The following is a 20095-nucleotide window of genomic DNA, read 5'->3' as shown; positions in this document are numbered from 1 at the left end:
TTTGCAGTTTCTTACAAAGCTCAACATAGACTTACTGTAATGACCCACAATCGCACTCCTAGGTATTTAACCAAGAGGAATGAAAACCTACGTACTGAATGTTTGTGGTCCCCCACCCCATCCCATTCATGTTGAACTCCTAATCTCTAATATGCTGGTATGTGAAGCTGGGGTCTTTGGGAGGTGATTAGGTCTGAGGATGCAGTCCTCATGAATGGAATCAGTGCCCTCATAAACAAGACCCCAGAGAACTCTCCTGCCCCTTCCACCATGTGAGGACACTGCGAGAAGATGGCCATCTATGAACCAAGAGCACATCTGGAACTTCTACACATTCTTAGGAGATGGACTTCTATTAGGATGCTGAAAGGTTCCTTCCCCTCAGCCAGCAAAGGGGGCGGGAGCTGGGAGTACAGGTAAGGGGCATCTCTTCCTTAACTTTTCTGAGATCTCTTTTCACTAATGGCTGTTCATTAATAGGACTTAATTTTCAAGACTAGTTCTGGAATTCCCCAAAGGGTACTTGGTTGAGCAGGCCATGCCTTCTCTCAAAGCAGCAAACAGACACCACCAGAGGGTTTTTTTGGTTTGTTTCTTGGCCTCGTGGTAAGGCCTGTGAGATCTTAGTTCCCCAACCAGGGATTGAACCCGGGCCCCCAGCAGTGGAAGCGCAGAGTCCTAACCACTGGACTGCCAGGGAATTCCTTTTTTTTTTTTTTCAAGCTGAGTTTTTAAACTTGCTGGGCAAGGGAATGCACACTGAATACTTCTCCAGGTAGGAGCAGGGAAGGTTAAAGTTCTAAAAGAACTAGAAAGGGCAATGTATTCATTTCCTATGGCTGCTGTAAAAAACTGCCACAAACTTTGTGGCTTAAAACTACACAAATGGACTTCCCTGGTGGCGCAGTGGTTAAGAATCTGCCTGCCCATGCAGGGGACACAGGTTCGAGCCCTGCTCTGGGAAGATCCCACATGTTGCGGAGCAACTAAGCCCAGGCGCCACTACTGAGCCTGTGCTCTAGAGCCCATGAGCTGCAACTACTGAGCCCACGTTCCACAACTACTGAAGCCTGCGTGCCTAGAGCCTGTGCTCCGCAACAGAGGCCACTGCAATGAGAAGCCCGCGCACCGCAACAAAGAGTAACCCCCGCTCACTGCAACTAGAGAAAGCCTGCGTGCAGCAAGGAAGACCCAATGTAGCCAAAAATAAATTTAAAAATTTATATATATTTAAAAAAACTACTACACAAATGTATTCCGGAGACAGAAATCTGAAATGAGTCATATGAGGCTAAAATCAAGGTGCAGAGGCTGGTGGGCTATACAGTGTCTGTTCAGCTTCTAGAAGCTGCTTCCATCATCATATCCCATTCTGACTCTGATCCTCCTGCTTCCCTCTTGTAAGAACCCCTGTGATGACACTGAGCCCACCCAGATAACCCAGGATAATCTCCCCGTCTCAGATCTTTGACTTAATTACTCCTTCCAAGTCCCTTGGCCATATAAACCATCAGAGGTTCCAGTGATTAGGATGTAGACCTATGTGGGAGGCCATTATTCAGCCTACCAATGAGGGTTCCTGACTGCTGTGTTTTATTTTTATTTTTTTGTCTGCGCCACGCAGCATGTGGGATCTTAGTTCCCCAAGCAGGGATCAAACCCTCCTGACTGCTATGTTAATCAAGTATTGCAACCCAGCCTGTGGGAGGACAGAAGAGGGCCTGGGTCTGGACAGGAATGGTTAAAACTAGCCGTACTGGCCACCAATCAGTCAAGGCTTGTAAGAGGCTATGCCCTGGGGCTTCCCTGGTGGTGCAGTGGTTAAGAATCCACTTGCCAATGCAGGGAACACTGGTTCGAGCCCTGGTCTGGGAAGATCCCACATGCTGCAGAGCAACCAAGCCCATGTGCCACAACTACTGAAGCCCACACGCTCTACAGCCCGTGCTCTGCAACAAGAGAAGCCACCGCAATGAGAAGCCTGAGCACCACAACAAAGAGTAGCCCCTGCTCGCCGCAACTAGAGAAAGCCCGTGCACAGCAACGAAGACCCAATGCAGCCAAAAATAAATAAATTAACTTAAAAAAAAAAAAAGAGGCTATGCCCTGGGTCTCTCTCAGATTCAGCTGTTAGCCCTGGTGTAGAGAAGCCCAACATCCAATTGCAGCATCTCCAAAGCAAGAGCTGCACCAAGGAGAGTTTTCCTCTTGCATTGCCCTGCGGAGGGTGGGGGTGGAGTTGGTGTTCCTAATTTGTATGAAGGTGAGGTGTAGACTATCAGCGGCCCTGCTGCAGTCTCAGCCAGGAGGAGGCTGAAAGAGTGCAAGGAGGACCAGAAGAAAGAGGGAAAGGGCAGGAAAGAGTTTTCTTTAATGCTTGTGCTAGTTTTCTATTGTTGCCATAACAAAGTACCACAAACACAGCTTAAAACAACGCAGATTTATTATCTCATAGCCTTAATTAGCTCAGTGACCTTCCCTCTGACTATGCCTCCATAGGAACAAGTCAAACTTCCAAGGGGAGCCACCCCGGGGCTCCGAGGCTATGCCAACCAGTGTGAGCAGCTCTCAGCCAGCCAGCACTGCAGGGCCTCAGGAGGGATGCTCCCAGGTCCTCCCAGACCTCTCTGTAGCCTCCTACTCCCCATTCCCGGAGACCCACCCTCTTCATCACAATAACACCCTCTCATTATCCAAGTCCCAAAGAAAGAAGTTATTCTTAGGCCCTGAGCTGTGGGATGCTGATTCAGAGAAGTTTCTGCCGAGATGCCCCCATCCATGCTTACAACTGCCCTGCGACCCTGACTTAGCCACTTCTGGTTTTAAAAAGGTCCAAAGAAAACCCAAACTCACCTCTTTTTATCCCCACCTTTTTATTCCTCATCAAATGATTATAACAATGTATGATTTGTGATAGAGGAAAAATCATACACAAGTAACAGTCACTTAGGAGACCCCATGTTTATTTCTCTATGATCAACTCCCAACCTACATCCGTACGTGTGCACACTTTACATGGCAAATTTTCTATTTTATGCTTTTGGTTGCCGGCCATATTATAAGCGTTTTCAATATGGCAACAAAACCTTTATCATCATGGTTTGGCATGGTTGCATGGAACAAATCACAAGTGTCCCAAATGAACAATGAGGGGTGACAATGTAAACATAACAACTCAGTGTTTCTCTGTTTGTTTGTCTCAACAACTAAAGCAACGCATCATATTTCTCAGCAGCAGCCCTTTCCTTCTCAGGAGAACCTGCTCTGGTCTCCGTATTAAGAGGAATAACATCACTGTTCATTCACAAGCGACTTCCTCACCCAGGTGCCCCGCTGAAACGAGTCCTCAGCACCTGGCAGGAATGTAACGCGGAAATACATTCAAATGTCAATCCGCTGTAATTCTGTGGTTGCTGTGAGCTGGAGCGCTGTGTGGGGTTTCTCACCAGCATGGCTTTGCTGACACAGCTAAGACAGCAAGGGCTCCTGCCGACAGCTTCCCTCGCTGGATTCCAGTAAGAGTTTGCTTACGAACAGTAAGGCAGACACTCCCTCTTAAAGGATTCCTCTTCCCGATTACACAGGCTCTTTCCAGTTTAAGGACTCGGATGTATGGGTAGGTGAGTTCTCCAGGGAAGTATCTACCTGACTTTCTCAGGTTTTATTCCAGTGTATGCACTATCATGTTTGGTACAGGCTGAATCATCCCTGAAGCCTTTGCCACATTTACTACCATCCTGTATCCTCTGCAAGAGTTCCCTAATGTATAGACTTAACAGGATGGCTGAGGAATGTCTCACATCCACCAGTCCGCTGGACAGCTCAGAGCAGTCTTTTCCACTGACAGGGAGGAGCCACCCCTGAAGACACTTCTCTCTCACATAGGTTTTTGAGAGCCAGTCGGAAGATGAGTGTGGCCCACGTTCATTAAATACCCACGGGTTGTTCTCCAGGGTGTGATCTTTGGTGTCGGATGAGGGAAGAGCTCCTTCTGAATGTTTTCCCACACTGAGGACAATGACTGGGACCCTCCCTGCTGTGGAGCCTCTGATGTACTGCCAGGTGAGAGTTCTGCTTGAAGGACTTTCCACAATCTGGACACTGGTACGGGGTCTCCTTAGTGTGAATTCTCTGGTGTTTGGTCAGACAGGAGCTGTCCCTGAAAGCTTTACCACACTGATTACACTCATAGGGCTTCTCGCCAGTATGAGTCCTCTGGTGACGTATGAGGCCGGCGATGTTCCTGAAAAGTTTCTGACACTGATCACAGCCATAGGGCTTCTCACCAGTATGAATCCTCTGGTGCCTGATGAGGTAAGCACTCTCAATGAAAGTTTTCCCACATTCTTTACACTCATAGGGTTTCTCCCCAGAATGGATTTTCTGATGCACAATGAGGTGAGAGTTACGGTTGAAGGATTTCCCGCATTCCACACATTCAAAGGGCTTCTCTCCAGTGTGAGTCCTCTCGTGCTGGGTGAGGTATGAGCCATCTCGGAAGGCCTTTCCACATTTGCTACATTCATAAGGCTTCTCCCCAGTGTGGATTCTGAGATGCACAGTGAGGTGGGAGATGTCAGTGAAAGGTTTCCCACACTCATTACATCTATATGGTTTTTCCCCTGTATGAGTTCTTTGATGCAGAATGAGGGACGAATTTCGGTTGAAGGTTTTCCCACATTCTAGACATTCGTAAGGTTTCTCCCCAGTGTGAATTCTCTGGTGTTGCGTCAGAGCTGACCCATCACTGAAGGCTTTCCCGCATTTACTGCATTTATAGGGCTTCTCTCCTGTATGGATTCTTTGATGCACAATTAGGTTATAGTTCTTGGAAAAGGATTTTCCACACTCATTACAGGTATAAGGTTTCTCTCCAGTGTGAGTTCGGTGATGTAAAACAAGGGAAGAGTTCCGTTTGAAGCACTTGCCACATTCAGTACATGTGTACAGTTTTTCTCCAGGGCTGTTCCTCCTGTTTTCATTAAGAGATGAACTCAGGGTAAAGATGTCCCCAAAGTCCTTACCTTCATACAGTTTCTTCCCTCTTTTCATTATTTTTTGTTCACCAAGAGGGGTAAAATGGTTGAAAGACTTAACACTTTCAGAGTATTTATAGGGTTTCTCTCTAGTTTGAGTTCTTCCAAATTGAATAACTTCCATGGAATGGTTGAAGGCTTTCCCACAGGTGTCACTGTCACCCGCTCTCTTAGCTACATAACTTTTCTGACAATTGTGTAAAGCTGGGTCACAATCCAGGCTTTTAACACCTGAGCCACGTACATGGAAACCGTTTCTTGTGGAAACTCTCTGACGTCGTGGAAGGTCTGGGCTCATGCTCAAATGCTCCCCAAATCCGGGATATTCACGAATTGCTTCCTGAGCTCCTGATTCCTCCTGAGTTAAGGCTGATTGCCTCAAATGTCCCTCCTGGTTCTCACAGTCCCAACTGTTACCTAGAATGGAGAGATGAGGACCCTCTCGTGTAAATCCTTCCACCTCCATGTCACAGGGCAGTTCTTCCTCAGGAATGTTCTCAGCTGTCATTTTCAATCTTCTGTCCCAGGCTGGAAAGCAAAGAATGAAAAAGACAGACTTAAGTACATGAAGCCATGTGTGGAAGAGGAATGAAAGATGGTGACAGGCCAAGTGTGTGAGTGTGTCTTTTTACTTGTTTTCTTTTTGAAATTCAGATCTATATGAGGGGGAGATACTGTGAGAGTTGAGGGATGGAGCCAAGAACAGGTTCAAGAAGAGCCACATGGCATTTCCACCCTCCTAGAGAACAGGCAGGGGGAATGGTGTTGGGGGTAAATATCACCAAAAGGATTAGCCTGAGACGTGGGAGATCAGAGGCCAGGTGTCACTCTGATGACACAGTAACACATCTCGGCCACTGTGATCTTGTCCCCATCACCCACTTCCCCTACCAATAACCAGTACACACTCCAGATCCTCCACTTCACAATGGGCTTACAATAGCACTGAACGAGCAGTTTTCACCCCACCTTTGTGGTCAGAGTTCTGCCTTCGTGGATGGGACACAACACAGGCCTGGTGACCTGACACTTCTGAAATTCCTAGATCTGTCAACGACCTTCCTGCAGGGTTATTATGAGAATTACATCATGTGTGCTGGCTCTGAGCTGGGGAACAGACAGTACTGTAAGTGGCTGCCAGTGTCTTCACTGTTATGGATCTTTCTCTAACCATGCTCCCACCCCTTTGACTTGAAGATATCAAGAAAACTGGCTCTCGGGCTTCCCTGGTGGCACAGTAGTTAAGAATCTGTCTGCCAATGAAGGGGACACGGGTTTGAGCCCTGGTCCGGGAATATCCCACATGCCACAGAGCAACTAAGCCCATGTGCCACAACTACTGAGCCTGCGCTCTAGAGCCCACGAGCCACAACTACTGAGCCTGCATGCCACAACTACCGAAGCCCGTGCACCTGTAGCCCGTGCTCTGCAACAAGAGAAGCCACCGCAGTGAGAAGCCCGTGCACCACAATGAAGAGTAGCCCCTGATCGCCGCAACTAGAGAAAGCCCGTGCGCAGCAACAAAGACCCAGCACAGCCAAAAATAAAATTAATTAATTTTTTAAAATTTCCAAACAACAAAAAACAGAGTAAGAGTCAAAATACAAGTGGCAGGTGGAGAGATGATACTATAAAGTATAAAAGAGACAAAGGAATAGTGCCAGAGATCTATAAAAAAATTCTTCCAGAATAGCACATAAAAGGGGAAAAACTGGGTAAAGGATACAAGGAGTAACTTGACGGAGAGAAAATAGAAATGTCCTGAATACATGAAGTCTTGCTCATTCGCACCTAAAGGCATTTACAAACTGTAACTTTAAGAATACAAAATATGCACATTTCAGATGAGTAAAAGTAAAACAAGGCATGATAATATAATGCTTGAGCAGGTCATGCAAGAAGAGAGTTGGTGGGCACGTAAAGAGGTCAGTCCACTTGGCGGCGTAACTTGGTAGTGGCCATCGAAACATAAAACAGGCACATTCCGCCACCTTGCAATTCCACTTGGTGGTGTCTTAGATTCAGAAAGCCTGAGTCCCAAGCATAACTGGACATCAAGCTATACCTAAGGAGATGGTCTTAAAGGCCACCAGGAAAAAGACAACCAGTGAAGGAATGAACAGTACTGTGATTAACTTGGTAACAAAAATAGAAACATGATAGTAATGGAAGATTACCATCAAAGTGCTGAGGGAAAAAACTGTCAGAGTGAAAGTAAGGGGCTTCCCTGGTGGCACAGTGGTTGGGAATCTGCCTGCCAATGCAGGGGACACGGGTTCGAGCCCTGGTCTGGGAAGATCCCACATGCCACAGAGCAACTAAGCCCATTGCTGTTCCACAGTAGTGCTGTGGCATTGCTGCGCCACCACTACTAAGCCTGCACTCTAGAGCCCACAAGCCACAACTACTGAGCCCTAATGCCACAACTACTGAAGCCCGTGACCCTAGAGCCCGTGCTCCGCAACAAGAGAAGCCACCGCTTCTCACTGCCCGTGCACCACAACAAAGAGTAGCCCCCGCTCACCACAACTAGAGAAAGCCCACATGCAGCAACGAAGGCCCAACGCAGCCAAAATTAAATAAATAAATAAAATTTTTAAAAAAAGAGTGAAAGATAAAGGCAACTTCAGAAAAGCAAAAGCAGGGTTTATCTCCAAGGACACTTGCCAAAAGAATTAGAAAAAAACTGTTCTTCAGGGAAAAAAGAAAAAAAAACCCAGAAGGAAGGACTGGAGAGAACATGTATTTAAATAAAATCCAGCACTGACGACATAAAATGAAGCAGTAACAATGACTCAGGGGCTAACAATGGGATGGACTAAAATACTGAATTGCAGTGGCCTGTGAGATGAAAATGGGGTAGCAAAATTAAGTGTCCTGACATTCTTATATTGTTCATGATTCATGTTAGACCTGGTCAAGTCAGGAATAAAAGAATAAATGTCATGTAAAACTTCCAAGCCCACAGAGCAGTGGTTCTCAACCAGAGACGGTTTTACCCTCAAAAGACACTTGGCAACATCTGGGAACATTTTTGGCTCTCATGACTTGGGGTCAGATGCTACTGGAATCTAGGGATGCTGTGAAATACCTTTAAAACACAAGACAGCCTCTCACACATAGAATGACCAGCCTCAAAACTCAAAAGTAAATAATGCTGAAGTGGAAAAACCCTGTTACAGAAGAAAAGAATAATAAAGAAAAGGAAAAAACAACAGATCAATCCAGAAGAAGGTGCTAAGGGGGAAAGCTCAAAAAGGACAGGTTAAGATAGAAAGTATAAAATAGGACATCACAATAACAATAAATGTAAGTGGCTTTGATGGGCAAGATAAACACTGTGTCAGACTGCATTTAAAAATGTGTTTGTAACAGACACCAAAAGCAAAAGGACACAGAAGACAAAAGCAAAAGTTCGGAACAGACAAATGCTAACCAAACAAAGATTGAATGGTGCTTTGTTAACCAACAATAAACTTCAAGGATGATAAAAGGGCAATATAACAATGGCAAAGATGTCTACATTAACAGCATACCTCCAAACACAGAGCAAAGTCAGCAAATCCAACCATACTGGGAGGGTTTAAGAACCTCTTTCAGAAATGGAAATGCAGAAAGACTGAACAGAGACAAGCATAAGAGAATGTAATTAGCCAGTCTGGTCACACAGCTGACTGAAGACCCACTACCAACAATTAGAGCCAAAGGCTTTCCAAGCACAAGTGGAACATTTGCTAACATTGGTCATAAACCAGGCCAAAGAATAAGTTCAACAAAGACCAGACCACAGTCTCTTGACTACAAATGTGTTCAAGTTAAAAACCAGTAACAGAAAGAACGCCAAATACAAAAAATAATAGTAAGTTTAAAAAAAAAAAACCTATTTATTTGGAAAAATGAAAACCTGTTTCTCAGTAATTCACAGAGAAATGTTGATGCAAATTAGAAAGCATCTACTTAGAAAACACAGAGAACTGAACAACTGATGATGATGGCACATCTCAAAATATGTAGCAAAGGAGGATGCAGCTAAAGAAGTTCCTAGGCGAAAAATGTTGGTCTTTAATGCATGGGGCTTTTTTTTGGTTTGTTTTTTTTTGTTGTTATTGTTTTTTGTTTTTGTTTTGTTTTGTTTTTGTTTTTTGTGGCCATGCCATGCGGCTTGCGGGACCTTAGTTCCCCAACCACGGATTGAACCTGTACCCTCAGCAGTGAAAGCGCAGAGTCCTAACCACTGGACTGCCAGGGAAGTCCCTAATCTTGTATTTTAAAGAGAAGACTGAAAGTTAGCGAGATCACTGTTCGACTTAAGAAGTAAGGGAAAAAAGAAAAAATAATAAAATAAAAAAAAGGAAAGAGCCACAGAGAAAACCAACAGGAGGTGAAAGGAAGGTGTTAATAAAGGTAAGATCAAAAATTACAGAAACCAAAAACAAGGAAACAGCCAAGAACATGAAGAAAACCAAGTCTGTTATTTGAAAAGACTAATGAAATTACCTTTGGCAAGAGTAATCATAAAATAAAGAACAAGAAGGCATACATAGGTGATATTTGTCATAAAAGGGGGATTTAATTAAGAAACAGAAGAAAGTTATCAAGATGGCAACATTAGATTTATCCTACAAAAGAAGGCCTATGAAACATTAGAACATCTACTGATACGATTCCCGACATTTTCAGATTAAAGTAGAAGACAACCCCCTACATCCTATCTCAATAAATTCAGAAAGTAATTTGAACAAATCTCACCCAGACTCTTGATCAAAATGCTCTCAGATTAAAGTAGTAGACCCCTTTACCCTACGTCAATAAATTGATAAGGTATTTTAAGGAAAGCTCCAACTCATGATGAAAATTCTTATCAACTATGAACACAAGGAATTAAGGTAAACATCACACGTGAGGAAACATGAGAATTGTTCAGTCTGAAGCCAAGGCCAAGACCCCAGAGGCCTGCTAGGTCCACAGCATTCAACAGTGATGCGGAGGGGCCAGCTGGCCAGGAGGACCATATCCCCAGCTGTCACTCCTGGCTGCTCCTACTTTTCAGACCTCCTGAGGCTGCCTTATTACCATGCTGCATGTTTCCTCTACTGAGCCTTCTGAGTAGACTGGGGCCTGGGTGGCCTACAGCTGTCCTGTGGAAACAAGAGATGGAGAGCACCTCCCTACAAGTCTGTAAGGGGAGGATGTATGTGTGCACTTAAAAGAAATGAGGTAAGTCAGACATATATAGGATGATACCACTTAGTTCAAATTTTTAGACACACAAAGTATTCTCGAAGGAAAAATATTAAAATGCCCTGGCAACACATCTACCAAAGCTGTGATCATGACTGTCTTGGGAGTGTGGAAGGGAACAGCCCTAGAGAAGCAAAGGGAATGTCCATTTCATCTATAATAGATGCTTCCTTTATTGAAATAAGACTTACATACCACTAAGAAAGTGAAAAGACAACCTACCAAACAGGAGAAAATACTTACAAAGCACGTATCTGATAAAGGACTTGCGGAAGATATAAAAAACTCTTATAGCCCAATAATTACAGGACAACCCAAATTTTAAAAATAGGCAAAGGAAAAAAAAAAAATAGGCAAAGGATCTGAATAAACATTTCTCCAAAGAAGACATACAGATGGCCAATAAGCACATGAAAAGATGATCAACATCATTAGTGACTAGGGAAATGCTAATCAAAACCCAGGCTTAGGGGCTTCCCTGGTGGCGCAGGGGTTGAGAGTCCGCCTGCCGATGCAGGGGACACGGGTTCGTGCCCCGGTCCGGGAAGATCCCACATGCCGCGGAACGGCTGGGCCCGTGAGCCATGGCCGCTGAGCCCGCGAGTCCGGAGCCTGTGCTCCGCAACAGGAGAGGCCACAACAGTGAGAGGCCCGCGTACCACAAAAAAAAAAAAACAAAAAACAACAACCCAGTCTTTCACTGCCATGGGCCTGGGTTCAATCCGTGGTCGGGGTCAAGCCACACAGCACGGCAAAAAAAAAAAAAAAAGACAATAACAAGTGTTGTGAGCATGTGGAGAAACTGAAACCCTCACACACTGTTGGGGGGAATGTAAAATGGTACAGCTGGGACCTCCCTGGTGGCGCAGTGGTTAAGAATTCACCTGCCAATGCAGGGGACACAGGTTTGATCCCTGGTCCGGAAAGATCCCACATGCCATGGAGCACCCAAGCCCATGTGCCACAACTACTGAAGCCCACGCACCTAGAGCCCGTGCTCTAGCCCCTGCGCGCCACAACTAGAGAAAACCCGCGAGCAGCAACAAAGACCCAACACAGCCAAAAAATAAATAAATAAATAAAATGGTGCAGCTGCTTTGGAAAACAGTCTGACAGTTTCTCAAAAAGTTAAACAGAGTTATCATATGACCCTGCAATTCCACTCCTAGGTATCTACTCAAGAAAAATGTAAACATATGTCTACACATAAACTTCTCCATGAATTATGAGTACATAACAGCACTATTCATGATAAACAAAAGTGGAAACAACCCAAATAAATGTCTACCAACCGATGAATGGATAAACAAAATGTCGAAATACACACAATGGAATATTCTTCAGGCTTAAGAAGGAGTGAAATACTGATAAATGCTTCAATAACACAGATGAATCCTGAAAACATTATACGCAGTAAAAGAACTCAGACACAAAAGACTCCATAGTGTATGATCACATTTAAGTGAAACATCCGGAAAAGGCAATTCCATACACACTGAAAGTCAATTAGTGGCTGCCAGGAGCTGGGAGAAGGCAGTATGGGGAGTGACTCCTAGTCGGTATGGAGTTTCTTCTTGGATTGATGAAAACGTTCTGGAAATATATAGTGGTGAGGGCTGCACAACTTCGTGCATATACTAAGAACCACCGAGCTGTGCACTCTGAATGAAAGAATCATATGATACGTGGATTATATTTCAATAAAGCTGTGATAAGTAAATTTACACCTATAAGGGGACAAGTTTCACCTAGCCTGACCTGCAGCGCTTGACCTTGGCAGTATTTCCCCTGGGGGCATCCAGAAATCTGTGGAGGTGTCAGGTTGTCACAAAGACGGAAGCAGGGGGAACTACTAGCATCTGATGGGCCTGGACCAGGCATGCATACTTGCTAATACACTTGGGACTGCTCCACGTGATGTTTGACCAACCTGTGGACCGAAATCCCTGCAGGTATTAAACTGGGGTACTGAACTACGGAACAATACTACATGTGTTACAAGACATCAGGGAAAAGGTGCCTTCATTTAGGGGAAGGAAGTTGAATGGAAGTCCAGATACAGCCCTGAATTTATGAACTCATTCCCTATTTTGCATCTCTCTCCTTGACCAAAACTGGCCATTCCAACTCTACACTCAATCAGTGAGGGCCTGAGTGCCATAGCGGTTACTGCAAAAAGAACAATCACAAGCATACAGGAGGACATTAGGACAGACTTCAGGGAAATAATATTAAATTAGGGTATTTAATGCAGGAACTACACTGAATTTCATTAATTAAGGTTGTTTTAAAAATCTCGTATTATTGCCCTCATACATATCTGTGTAGCTATTTTTGGCACTACAATGATACCAAAACTATGTTGTAAAAAATTCACCTTGATGCTGTTCACAAATTTGGGGGGGGGGCGTCTCTATTCCTCCCCCACCCCACTCGTCCTCTGACCTCAGATATTCACAATACCACTTCTCTGGAGCCCCAGTATGACTCATTTTCCCCAACCTGTCCTTCTCTTCCCCATGGCCACCAAAGAAGATGGTCTCTAAGGCTTTCTATACACTGAATGTTGCCCCAGCACATGTTGAGACTTCAGGTCTGTTTGGAGAACTGTTTTCTGTGATAAATTGTCCTGATGTTGTTCCAGGTCATAGCAGAGGGGGTGACTGACCCTTCACCTGTCACCCCAGATCATCCAGACAGCCTGGGTTGCCTTAACTGCGTAAGTGCTTAGAACCTGCTTCCACCAAGGTACTTTCTTCCATTCCTATTTAATACACCTGGTCTGGATCCACCCACAACATTCACTGTTCCAGCAGCATCCAGCCATACCTCACCTCATTCAACTGCACTGAAGACAATGAATTCTGACTGTCCCATTTCTCTTAATCCAAACCTACAACCTCCAGCAGCAGATTGCTTCTTATGTTTTCCAGGTAGCTGTGCCAAACATTTAAATATAGAAATAACTTTTTTAATACAAATGCCTTTCCTTTTATTGATTCTTTACATTTAATTTTTAAAGTTATATGAATATTTAATATTATCTATAAAATTCTTTTCAGGACAGTAAAAGGCATATTGCTACTATTGATCATAAAGACTGAGCATTGGGCTTCCCTGTTGGCACAGTGGTTAAGAATCTGCCTGCCAATGCAGGGGACAGAGGTTCCAGCCCTGGTCCGGGAAGATCCTACATGCTGCGGAGCAACTAAGCTCCCAAGCCACAACTACTGAGCCTGCACTCTAGAGCCTGCGAGCCACAACTACTGAAACCCATGCGCCTAGAGCCTGTGCTCTGTAACAAGAGAAGCCACCACAGTAAGAAGCCCATGCACCGCAACGAAGAGTAGCCCCTGCTCGCCACAACTAGAGAAGGCCCGTGAACAGCAACAAAGACCCAACACAGACAAAAATAAATAAAATAAAATAAATAAATTTTTTAAAAAAGTAGAACTCCTCCTGTGGAAAGAGCAGAGACAGAATGGCTTCAGACAATCCACCTTTAAAAAAAGAAAAAAGACTGAGCATTACACAAAAAATAACTCAAAATGCATCACAAGCTTAAACATACAAGCTAAAGCTATAAAACTCTTAAATGAAAACATAGGCATAATTCTTCAGAAACCTGAATACAACACCAAAAGCACAAGTGACACAGTAGATAAACTGGACTAATCAAAATTAAAACCTTTTGTGCTTCAAAGAATGTTACTAAGAAAGTAAAATGACAATCCACAGGATAGGATAAAATATTTGCAAATCATATATCTGATAAGGCACTGGTATCCAGAATAAATAAACAACTCTTACAGTTCAATAATTAAAAGACCAATAACCCATTTCATAAATGGGCAAAGGATCTGAATAGACAATTCTCCAAAGAAGATATACAAAAGGCCAATAAGCATAATGAAAAGAAGCTCAATATCATTAACCATCAGGGAACTGCAAATCAAAAACACATCGAGATACCATTTCACACCCCTTAGGGTGGCTACAATCAGTTCCACTCCTAGGTCATCCAAGAGAAATGAAGACATATTTCCACAAAAAAAAAAAACCCACAAAACTTGTATGTGAATGTTCACGGAAGCATTATTCATAATACTCCCAAAATGGAAGCAACTCAAATGGCTATCAACTGATGAATGGATAAACAAATTAATATATTCATACAAGGGAATATTATTCATCCATAAAAATGAACCAAGTACTGATACATTGTAACATGGATGAACCTTGAAAACATTTTTAAGTGAAAGAAACCAAAACAAAGGACTACATATTGTATGGCCATTTATATGAAACACCTACAATAGGCAAATGCAGAGACAGAAAGTAGATTAGTAATTGCCTGGGGCTAAGAAGGATGGAGGAAATGGGAAGTGAGCTCTAACAGGCAGGGGTTTTCTTTGGGGGCATGATGAAAATATTCTAAAACTGATCTGGGTGATGGCTGCACCACCTGGTGAATATACTAAGAAGCACTGAATGGTATACCTTAGAGGATGAATTATATGGTATATGAATTATACCTCAATACAGCTATTTAAACAATTAAGCAGGTGTTGAATCTGTTGGAGTCAGAACTACTGGTCTAGACTCCACTTGGCATGTTTCTGGTATCTTGGGATTAAAGCTTGCGGAGAGGGCTTCCCTGGTGGTGCAGTGGTTAGGAACATGCCTGCTGACACAGGGGACACGGGTTCCAGCCCTGGCCTGGGAAGATCCCACATGCTGCGGAGCAACTAAGCCCGTGCGCCACAACTACTGAGCCTGCGCGCTAGAGCCCGTGTGCCACAACTACTGAAGCCCATGGGCCACAAATACTGAGCCCGTGGGTCACAACTACTGAGCCTGTGGGCCACACCAAGCCCACAAGCCACAACTACTGAGCCCACGTGCCACAATGACAGAGCCCGTGAGCCACAACTACTGAGGCTGTACTCTAGAGTCCATGGGCCACAACTACTGAGCCCATGTGCCACAACTACTGAGCCCACATGCCACAACTATTGAGCCCACGAGCCACAACTACTGAGCCTGTGTGCCACAACTACTGAGCCTGTGCTCTAGAGCCCACAGGCCACAACTACTGAGCCTTCACTTTAGAGCCCGCGAGCCACAACTACTGAGCCCACGAGCCATGACTACTGAGCCCGCGAGCCATAACTACTGGGCCTGCAAGCCACAACTACTGCGCCTGTGGGCCACAACTACTGAGCCTGTGCTCTAGAGCCTGTGAGTCACAACTACTGAGCCCATGAGCCACAACTACTGAGCCCACGAGCCATAACTACTGAGACTGCTCTCTAAAGCCTGCAAGCCACAACTACTGAGCCCGTGGGCCACAACTACTGAGCCCGTGCTCTAGAGTCCGCGAGCCACAACTACTGAGCCCACAAGCCACAACTACTGAGCCCATGAGCCAACTACTGAGACTGCTCTCTAAAGCCTGCAAGCCACAACTACTGAGCCTGTGCACCACAACTACTGAGCCTGCACTCTAGAGCCCACAAGCCACAACTACTGAGCCCGTGTGCCACAACCACTGAGCCCACGAGCCACAACTACTGAGCCCGCGTGCCTAGAGCCCATACTCCACAACAAGAGAAGCCACCACAATGAGAAGCCCGTGCACCAAAATGAAGAGCAGCCCCCGCTCGCCACAACTAGAGAAAGACTGCGTGCAGCAACGAAGACCCAATGCAGCCGAAAATAAAAATAAATAAATAAGTTGATAAATAAATAAAATAAAGCGTGTGGAGAATTCCATTCCCAGGCACTCACCTCTGAAGGCCTTTATACGCAGTCTCTATGACCCTGCAGAAGGATCCACTTAAGCCCAATGACTGGATGTTTGACATCAATGGTTGCCAGACCTCAGATGACTGACCCCATCTGCATGGTTCTTGCCATCTCTGTGGACCACACGATAATGTTTACTTCTTCAAATGATACATTCTTTAACAAAAATAAATTGTTTGCCACTAATTTTAGCCCTGTCCAAATAAAGTTACCCACCTCATTACCAATTGTGATTAACAGCCTGACTTCTTTTTTTTGCGATACGCGGGCCTCTCACCGCTGTGGCCTCTCCCGTTGCGGAGCACAGGCTCCGGACGCGCAGGCTCAGCGGCCATGGCTTACGGGCCTAGCCGCTCCGCGGCATGTGGGATCTTCCCGGACCGGGGCACGAACCCATGTCCCCTGCATCGGCAGGCGGACTCTCAACCATTGCGCCACCAGGGAAGCCCCTGACTTCATTTTTGATGACTGACTGCTGACAGCTTTCAACCCCCCATCCTCACCACCACCTACTGCCCCTTCTCCTTCTGCAAACGAGGCAAACTAACAAGAAAGCCTGAGTGTTTTCTCCTTGGTGTTGGCAGGAAGTTCAAACCATGCAAGCCCCAACCAATGCAAGGCCACCCTCATCTCAACTCCATTAATCACTATAGAAACCCAGCGAGCTTCCTTTTCCTGCTGTCTCACGATTTTTGTTTGTTTATTTGGTTTTTGGCCGCGCCACGTGGCATTCCGGATCTTAGTTTCCCAACCAGGGATTGAACCCACGCCCCCTGCAGTGGAAGGGAGAAGACTTAACCATTGGACCACCAGGGAAGTCCCACTCACACTTTTTTGGATCATCATGGGAAGTCTGCCCTGCTGTCCAAGACAGTCTCATTACTGAGTAATAAACCTTTTGTCTTCTTGTGGGAGGGTGTGTAAGATATAAAAAGATGTGTGTTTGAGGCAGGGAGAAAAGAAGGGTAAAGCTAATGAGGCAAAGTACTAATAACTTGATAATCTGGATGGTTTTACAAGTGTTTATTGAACTATTCCTGCAACATTTCTGTAGGTGTAAAACTTCAAAATAAAAAGTCGAGTGCTAAGGGAGAGAAACAATCAATAGAAGGGAGAAAAGTTGCTTGCTGTGGGTGGAAAAAATAACAAAGTCTTAGTGTTCAAAACATATTTTTACAAGCCCAAGTCGCTAATAAGAAATTTTTTTAAAATTGGCAAAGGATAAGGGATCTTTCTGGGGTGATGGTAATTTTGATAAAGGTTTGGACTGCATTTGTCAAAACTCATCCAGTGATACAATGAATATCTGTGCATTTCAATGTAAGTCAGTTTTCCCTCAAAAATTTAAAAAGCAATATTGAACTCTAATTGATGTTAAGCGTAGTAAGGTGTTTGAGGGGGGAGTGGAGTGGTATCTGCCATTTACTTTGACTGTATCCCAAAAAGATTAGTGGGTAGCTAAAAGGGTGGACAAAGGGAACAAATACAGCAAGTATAGCAGAGTTAATGAGTTGGTATAAGGACGCACAAGTGTCTTAACTTTTCTATATGTAGAAAAACTTTTATCGTAAACTACTGCGGGAAGAGGAGCTAAGGAAACGAACCCACTAAACCAAGGAAGAGGAAAGCGAAGTGGCCACTAGCAGTTGGAAAAACGCAGCCCTCATTGAGAAGTGCGGCAAGATCTGATTTTGCAGCTATTAGGTGGGGAAAAAACAGGTGATTTGACACCTCCCGGTCTGCAGAGTGTTGGGAAACGGCACAGTCTGCGGGCGCAACGCGGCCACCTCGGCCCGAGACCCACCGACGCCCACACGGGCCCTCCCACCACCCGGCAGCAGAAGGGCGGCAGACCCGGGGCTCGCCCCAGTGGCCGGGCCAGGACACCCGGCAGGCAGGGGCAAAAAGGCCCCTATGGAAGGACGAGCGCGGAACCGCGGGGAAACGCTGAGGAAATCGCTAGGGCGTCTCACCCTAAGAGGGAGCTTCCACACCCGCCGAGGTACGTCCACACCCGCAGCGGGGCGTCCACACTCGCCGGGGGGTGTCCTCAACTGCAGGGGACGTCCACACTGCAGAAGGGGGGTGTCCACACCTGCCGGAGGGGGCGTCCTCAACTGCATGGGACGTCCACACTGCAAAAGGGGGGCGTCCACACCCGTCGGGGGACATCCACACCGCAGAAGGGGGGCGTCTACATTAGCCGGGGGCGTCCTCACTCGCTAGGGCCGCCGCGCCTCGGGCGGACCCCCGGCCCTGCGAGTCGGACGCGCCCACTGACCCCGGGAAACCCGCCGGCAGACGCTCCGCTCCTGCGTCACCAAGACCCAGCGGACACCGCCCCCCGCGACACACACACCGCCCTCGGGGGAAATCGGGGAACCGAAAGGGCGATGGGCGCAGCGGACTCACCGGAGGCTGGCCGGCGGCACCAGCGGCAGCGGCGGGAGCTGCCGCGGCCATGTTCGGTACAAATGCGCGTGCGCGCGCCGGGACCCGGATGTGCGCGTCCCAGGAGACTCCGCGGCCACCGCTGGACCCTTGCGGTGTAGAGACCCGAGTGCCTGCCTTTCGCTTCTGCTCGGCACCGCGCCGGATCCAGTCCCCTCGCCCTGGGCGGGCGTCGGCCGCAAGGTTCCGGGCTGTCACCGCCCGCCCTGCGCCCAGTCTTCGCCTCCAGCCCAGGGACTTAAGAGCGGTTCTGTCAGGAAGAGTTGTCCCTTCGCCTCATTTACTTATTCAGTTATTTATTGATATCAATGTGGATTCGCTGACATTTATTTTCGCTTTATCCCAGGACATCATTATTGTGCAGCCTTATTTTTATGTACTGCATAGTTTGCTGAAATAATTCTATATCATCACATTTTTAAGAAAAATGTGTTAAAATTCAGATAAGGGCAACTCATTATCCATTGACAGTATAGTTATTTCCTTAGAAATCTAAAGAGAAGCTGCACATTTTTGGAATTAATGGGAGTTAGGTAAGGATTTTAGATGGACGATTAGGAATGTAAATCAATGTATGTGTTGTGGAAAAATCAGCATATAAAAATTAGCAGCAAGCAGTTAGAAAATGTGCTTTTAAAAGAAATAAATGTTCTCAGTTTTATGTATGTGTATAAAATAAAACAATTTCAAAAAGAAATAATTAGTATATGTACAAAAAATAATAAATACCCACACTTCCACTATCCAGCATGAATGTGGGGGGGCAACCCCCAGAATAGCCCAGGCAGGATGTGTGTGAGGCCTAGAGTTCCAGGCACAGTTCCTACACAGCCTAAGTCAAGGTGAAGGAGACAATTCTCAAAGAATCTCACCCAATATATACACTTTTTTGTTTTCGTATTGGTGATTGTAGGGTTTTTTTCGTTGAAGTATAGTTGATTTACAATATTGTGTTTCAGATGTACAACAAAGTAATTCAGTTTTTTTTCCAGATTCTTTTTCCACTATAGGTTATTATAAGATATTGAGGATAGTTCCCTGTGCTTACAGTAATCCTTGTTGCTTATCTATTTTATGTATCATAGTTTGTATCTGTTAATCCCATACTCCTAATTTATCCCTACCTCTCTCTCTTTCCCCTTTGGTAACCATAAGTTTCTTTTCTCTGTGAGTCTGTTTCTGTTTTGTATATAAATTCATTTGTATTATTTTTTAGATTCTACATGATATAGATATAGATATAGTGATATAATATTTATATATATTTGTCTTTCTCTGTATGACTTATGTCACTCAGTATGATATTCTCTAGGTCCACCCAAGTTGCTACAAATGGCAATATTTCATTATTTTTTATGGCTGAGTAATATTCCATTACATATGTATACACATATATGTATATGCAATGTGTACATATATAATATATACATACCACATGTATATATGTAATATATACATACCATATCTTATTTTTTAATATTTATTTTATTATTTATTTGGTTGCACTGGGTCTTTAGTTGCGGCAGGTGGGCTCCTTAGTTGTGGCACGCAAACTCTTA

The 20095-nt window shown here is 45.1% G+C and overlaps 1 protein-coding gene across 3 annotated transcripts; it reads right to left on the bottom strand.

The window, feature by feature from the left end:
• Positions 1-1346: 1346 nt before the first annotated feature.
• Positions 1347-18584, bottom strand: ZNF329 (zinc finger protein 329). Of its 3 annotated transcripts, XM_089901987.1 has the most exons (4): positions 18498-18565; positions 18059-18220; positions 16068-16198; positions 1347-5564 (listed from the first exon to the last, which is right to left on the bottom strand). In XM_089901987.1, the coding sequence occupies exon 4, from the start codon at positions 5542-5544 to the stop codon at positions 3928-3930; it is 1617 nt and encodes a 538-aa protein (XP_089758113.1). In that variant the 5' UTR covers positions 5545-5564; positions 16068-16198; positions 18059-18220; positions 18498-18565; the 3' UTR covers positions 1347-3927. The 3 variants fall into 3 exon arrangements, with proteins under 3 accessions (XP_089758113.1, XP_022420558.3, XP_022420560.3); XM_022564850.3 differs by lacking the exon at positions 18059-18220 and having other exon boundaries at positions 18498-18584; XM_022564852.3 differs by lacking the exons at positions 18059-18220; positions 18498-18565 and having other exon boundaries at positions 16068-18003.
• Positions 18585-20095: the final 1511 nt, after the last annotated feature.

The sequence above is a fragment of the Delphinapterus leucas genome, chromosome 20 (assembly GCF_059928025.1).
Source record: "Delphinapterus leucas isolate spDelLeu-1000000601 "Yukka" chromosome 20, BTC_Dleu_Yukka2, whole genome shotgun sequence".
NCBI lineage: Eukaryota > Metazoa > Chordata > Mammalia > Artiodactyla > Monodontidae > Delphinapterus > Delphinapterus leucas.
The sequence above is the reverse complement of the archived record's forward strand: the minus strand, read 5'-3'. Positions and strand labels throughout refer to the sequence as shown.

What these genes read in the sequence shown, in the direction of transcription:
- ZNF329 (XM_022564850.3), bottom strand. Translation starts at nt 5,544, where the DNA reads ATGACAGCTGAGAACATTCCTGAGGAAGAACTGCCCTGTGACATGGAG.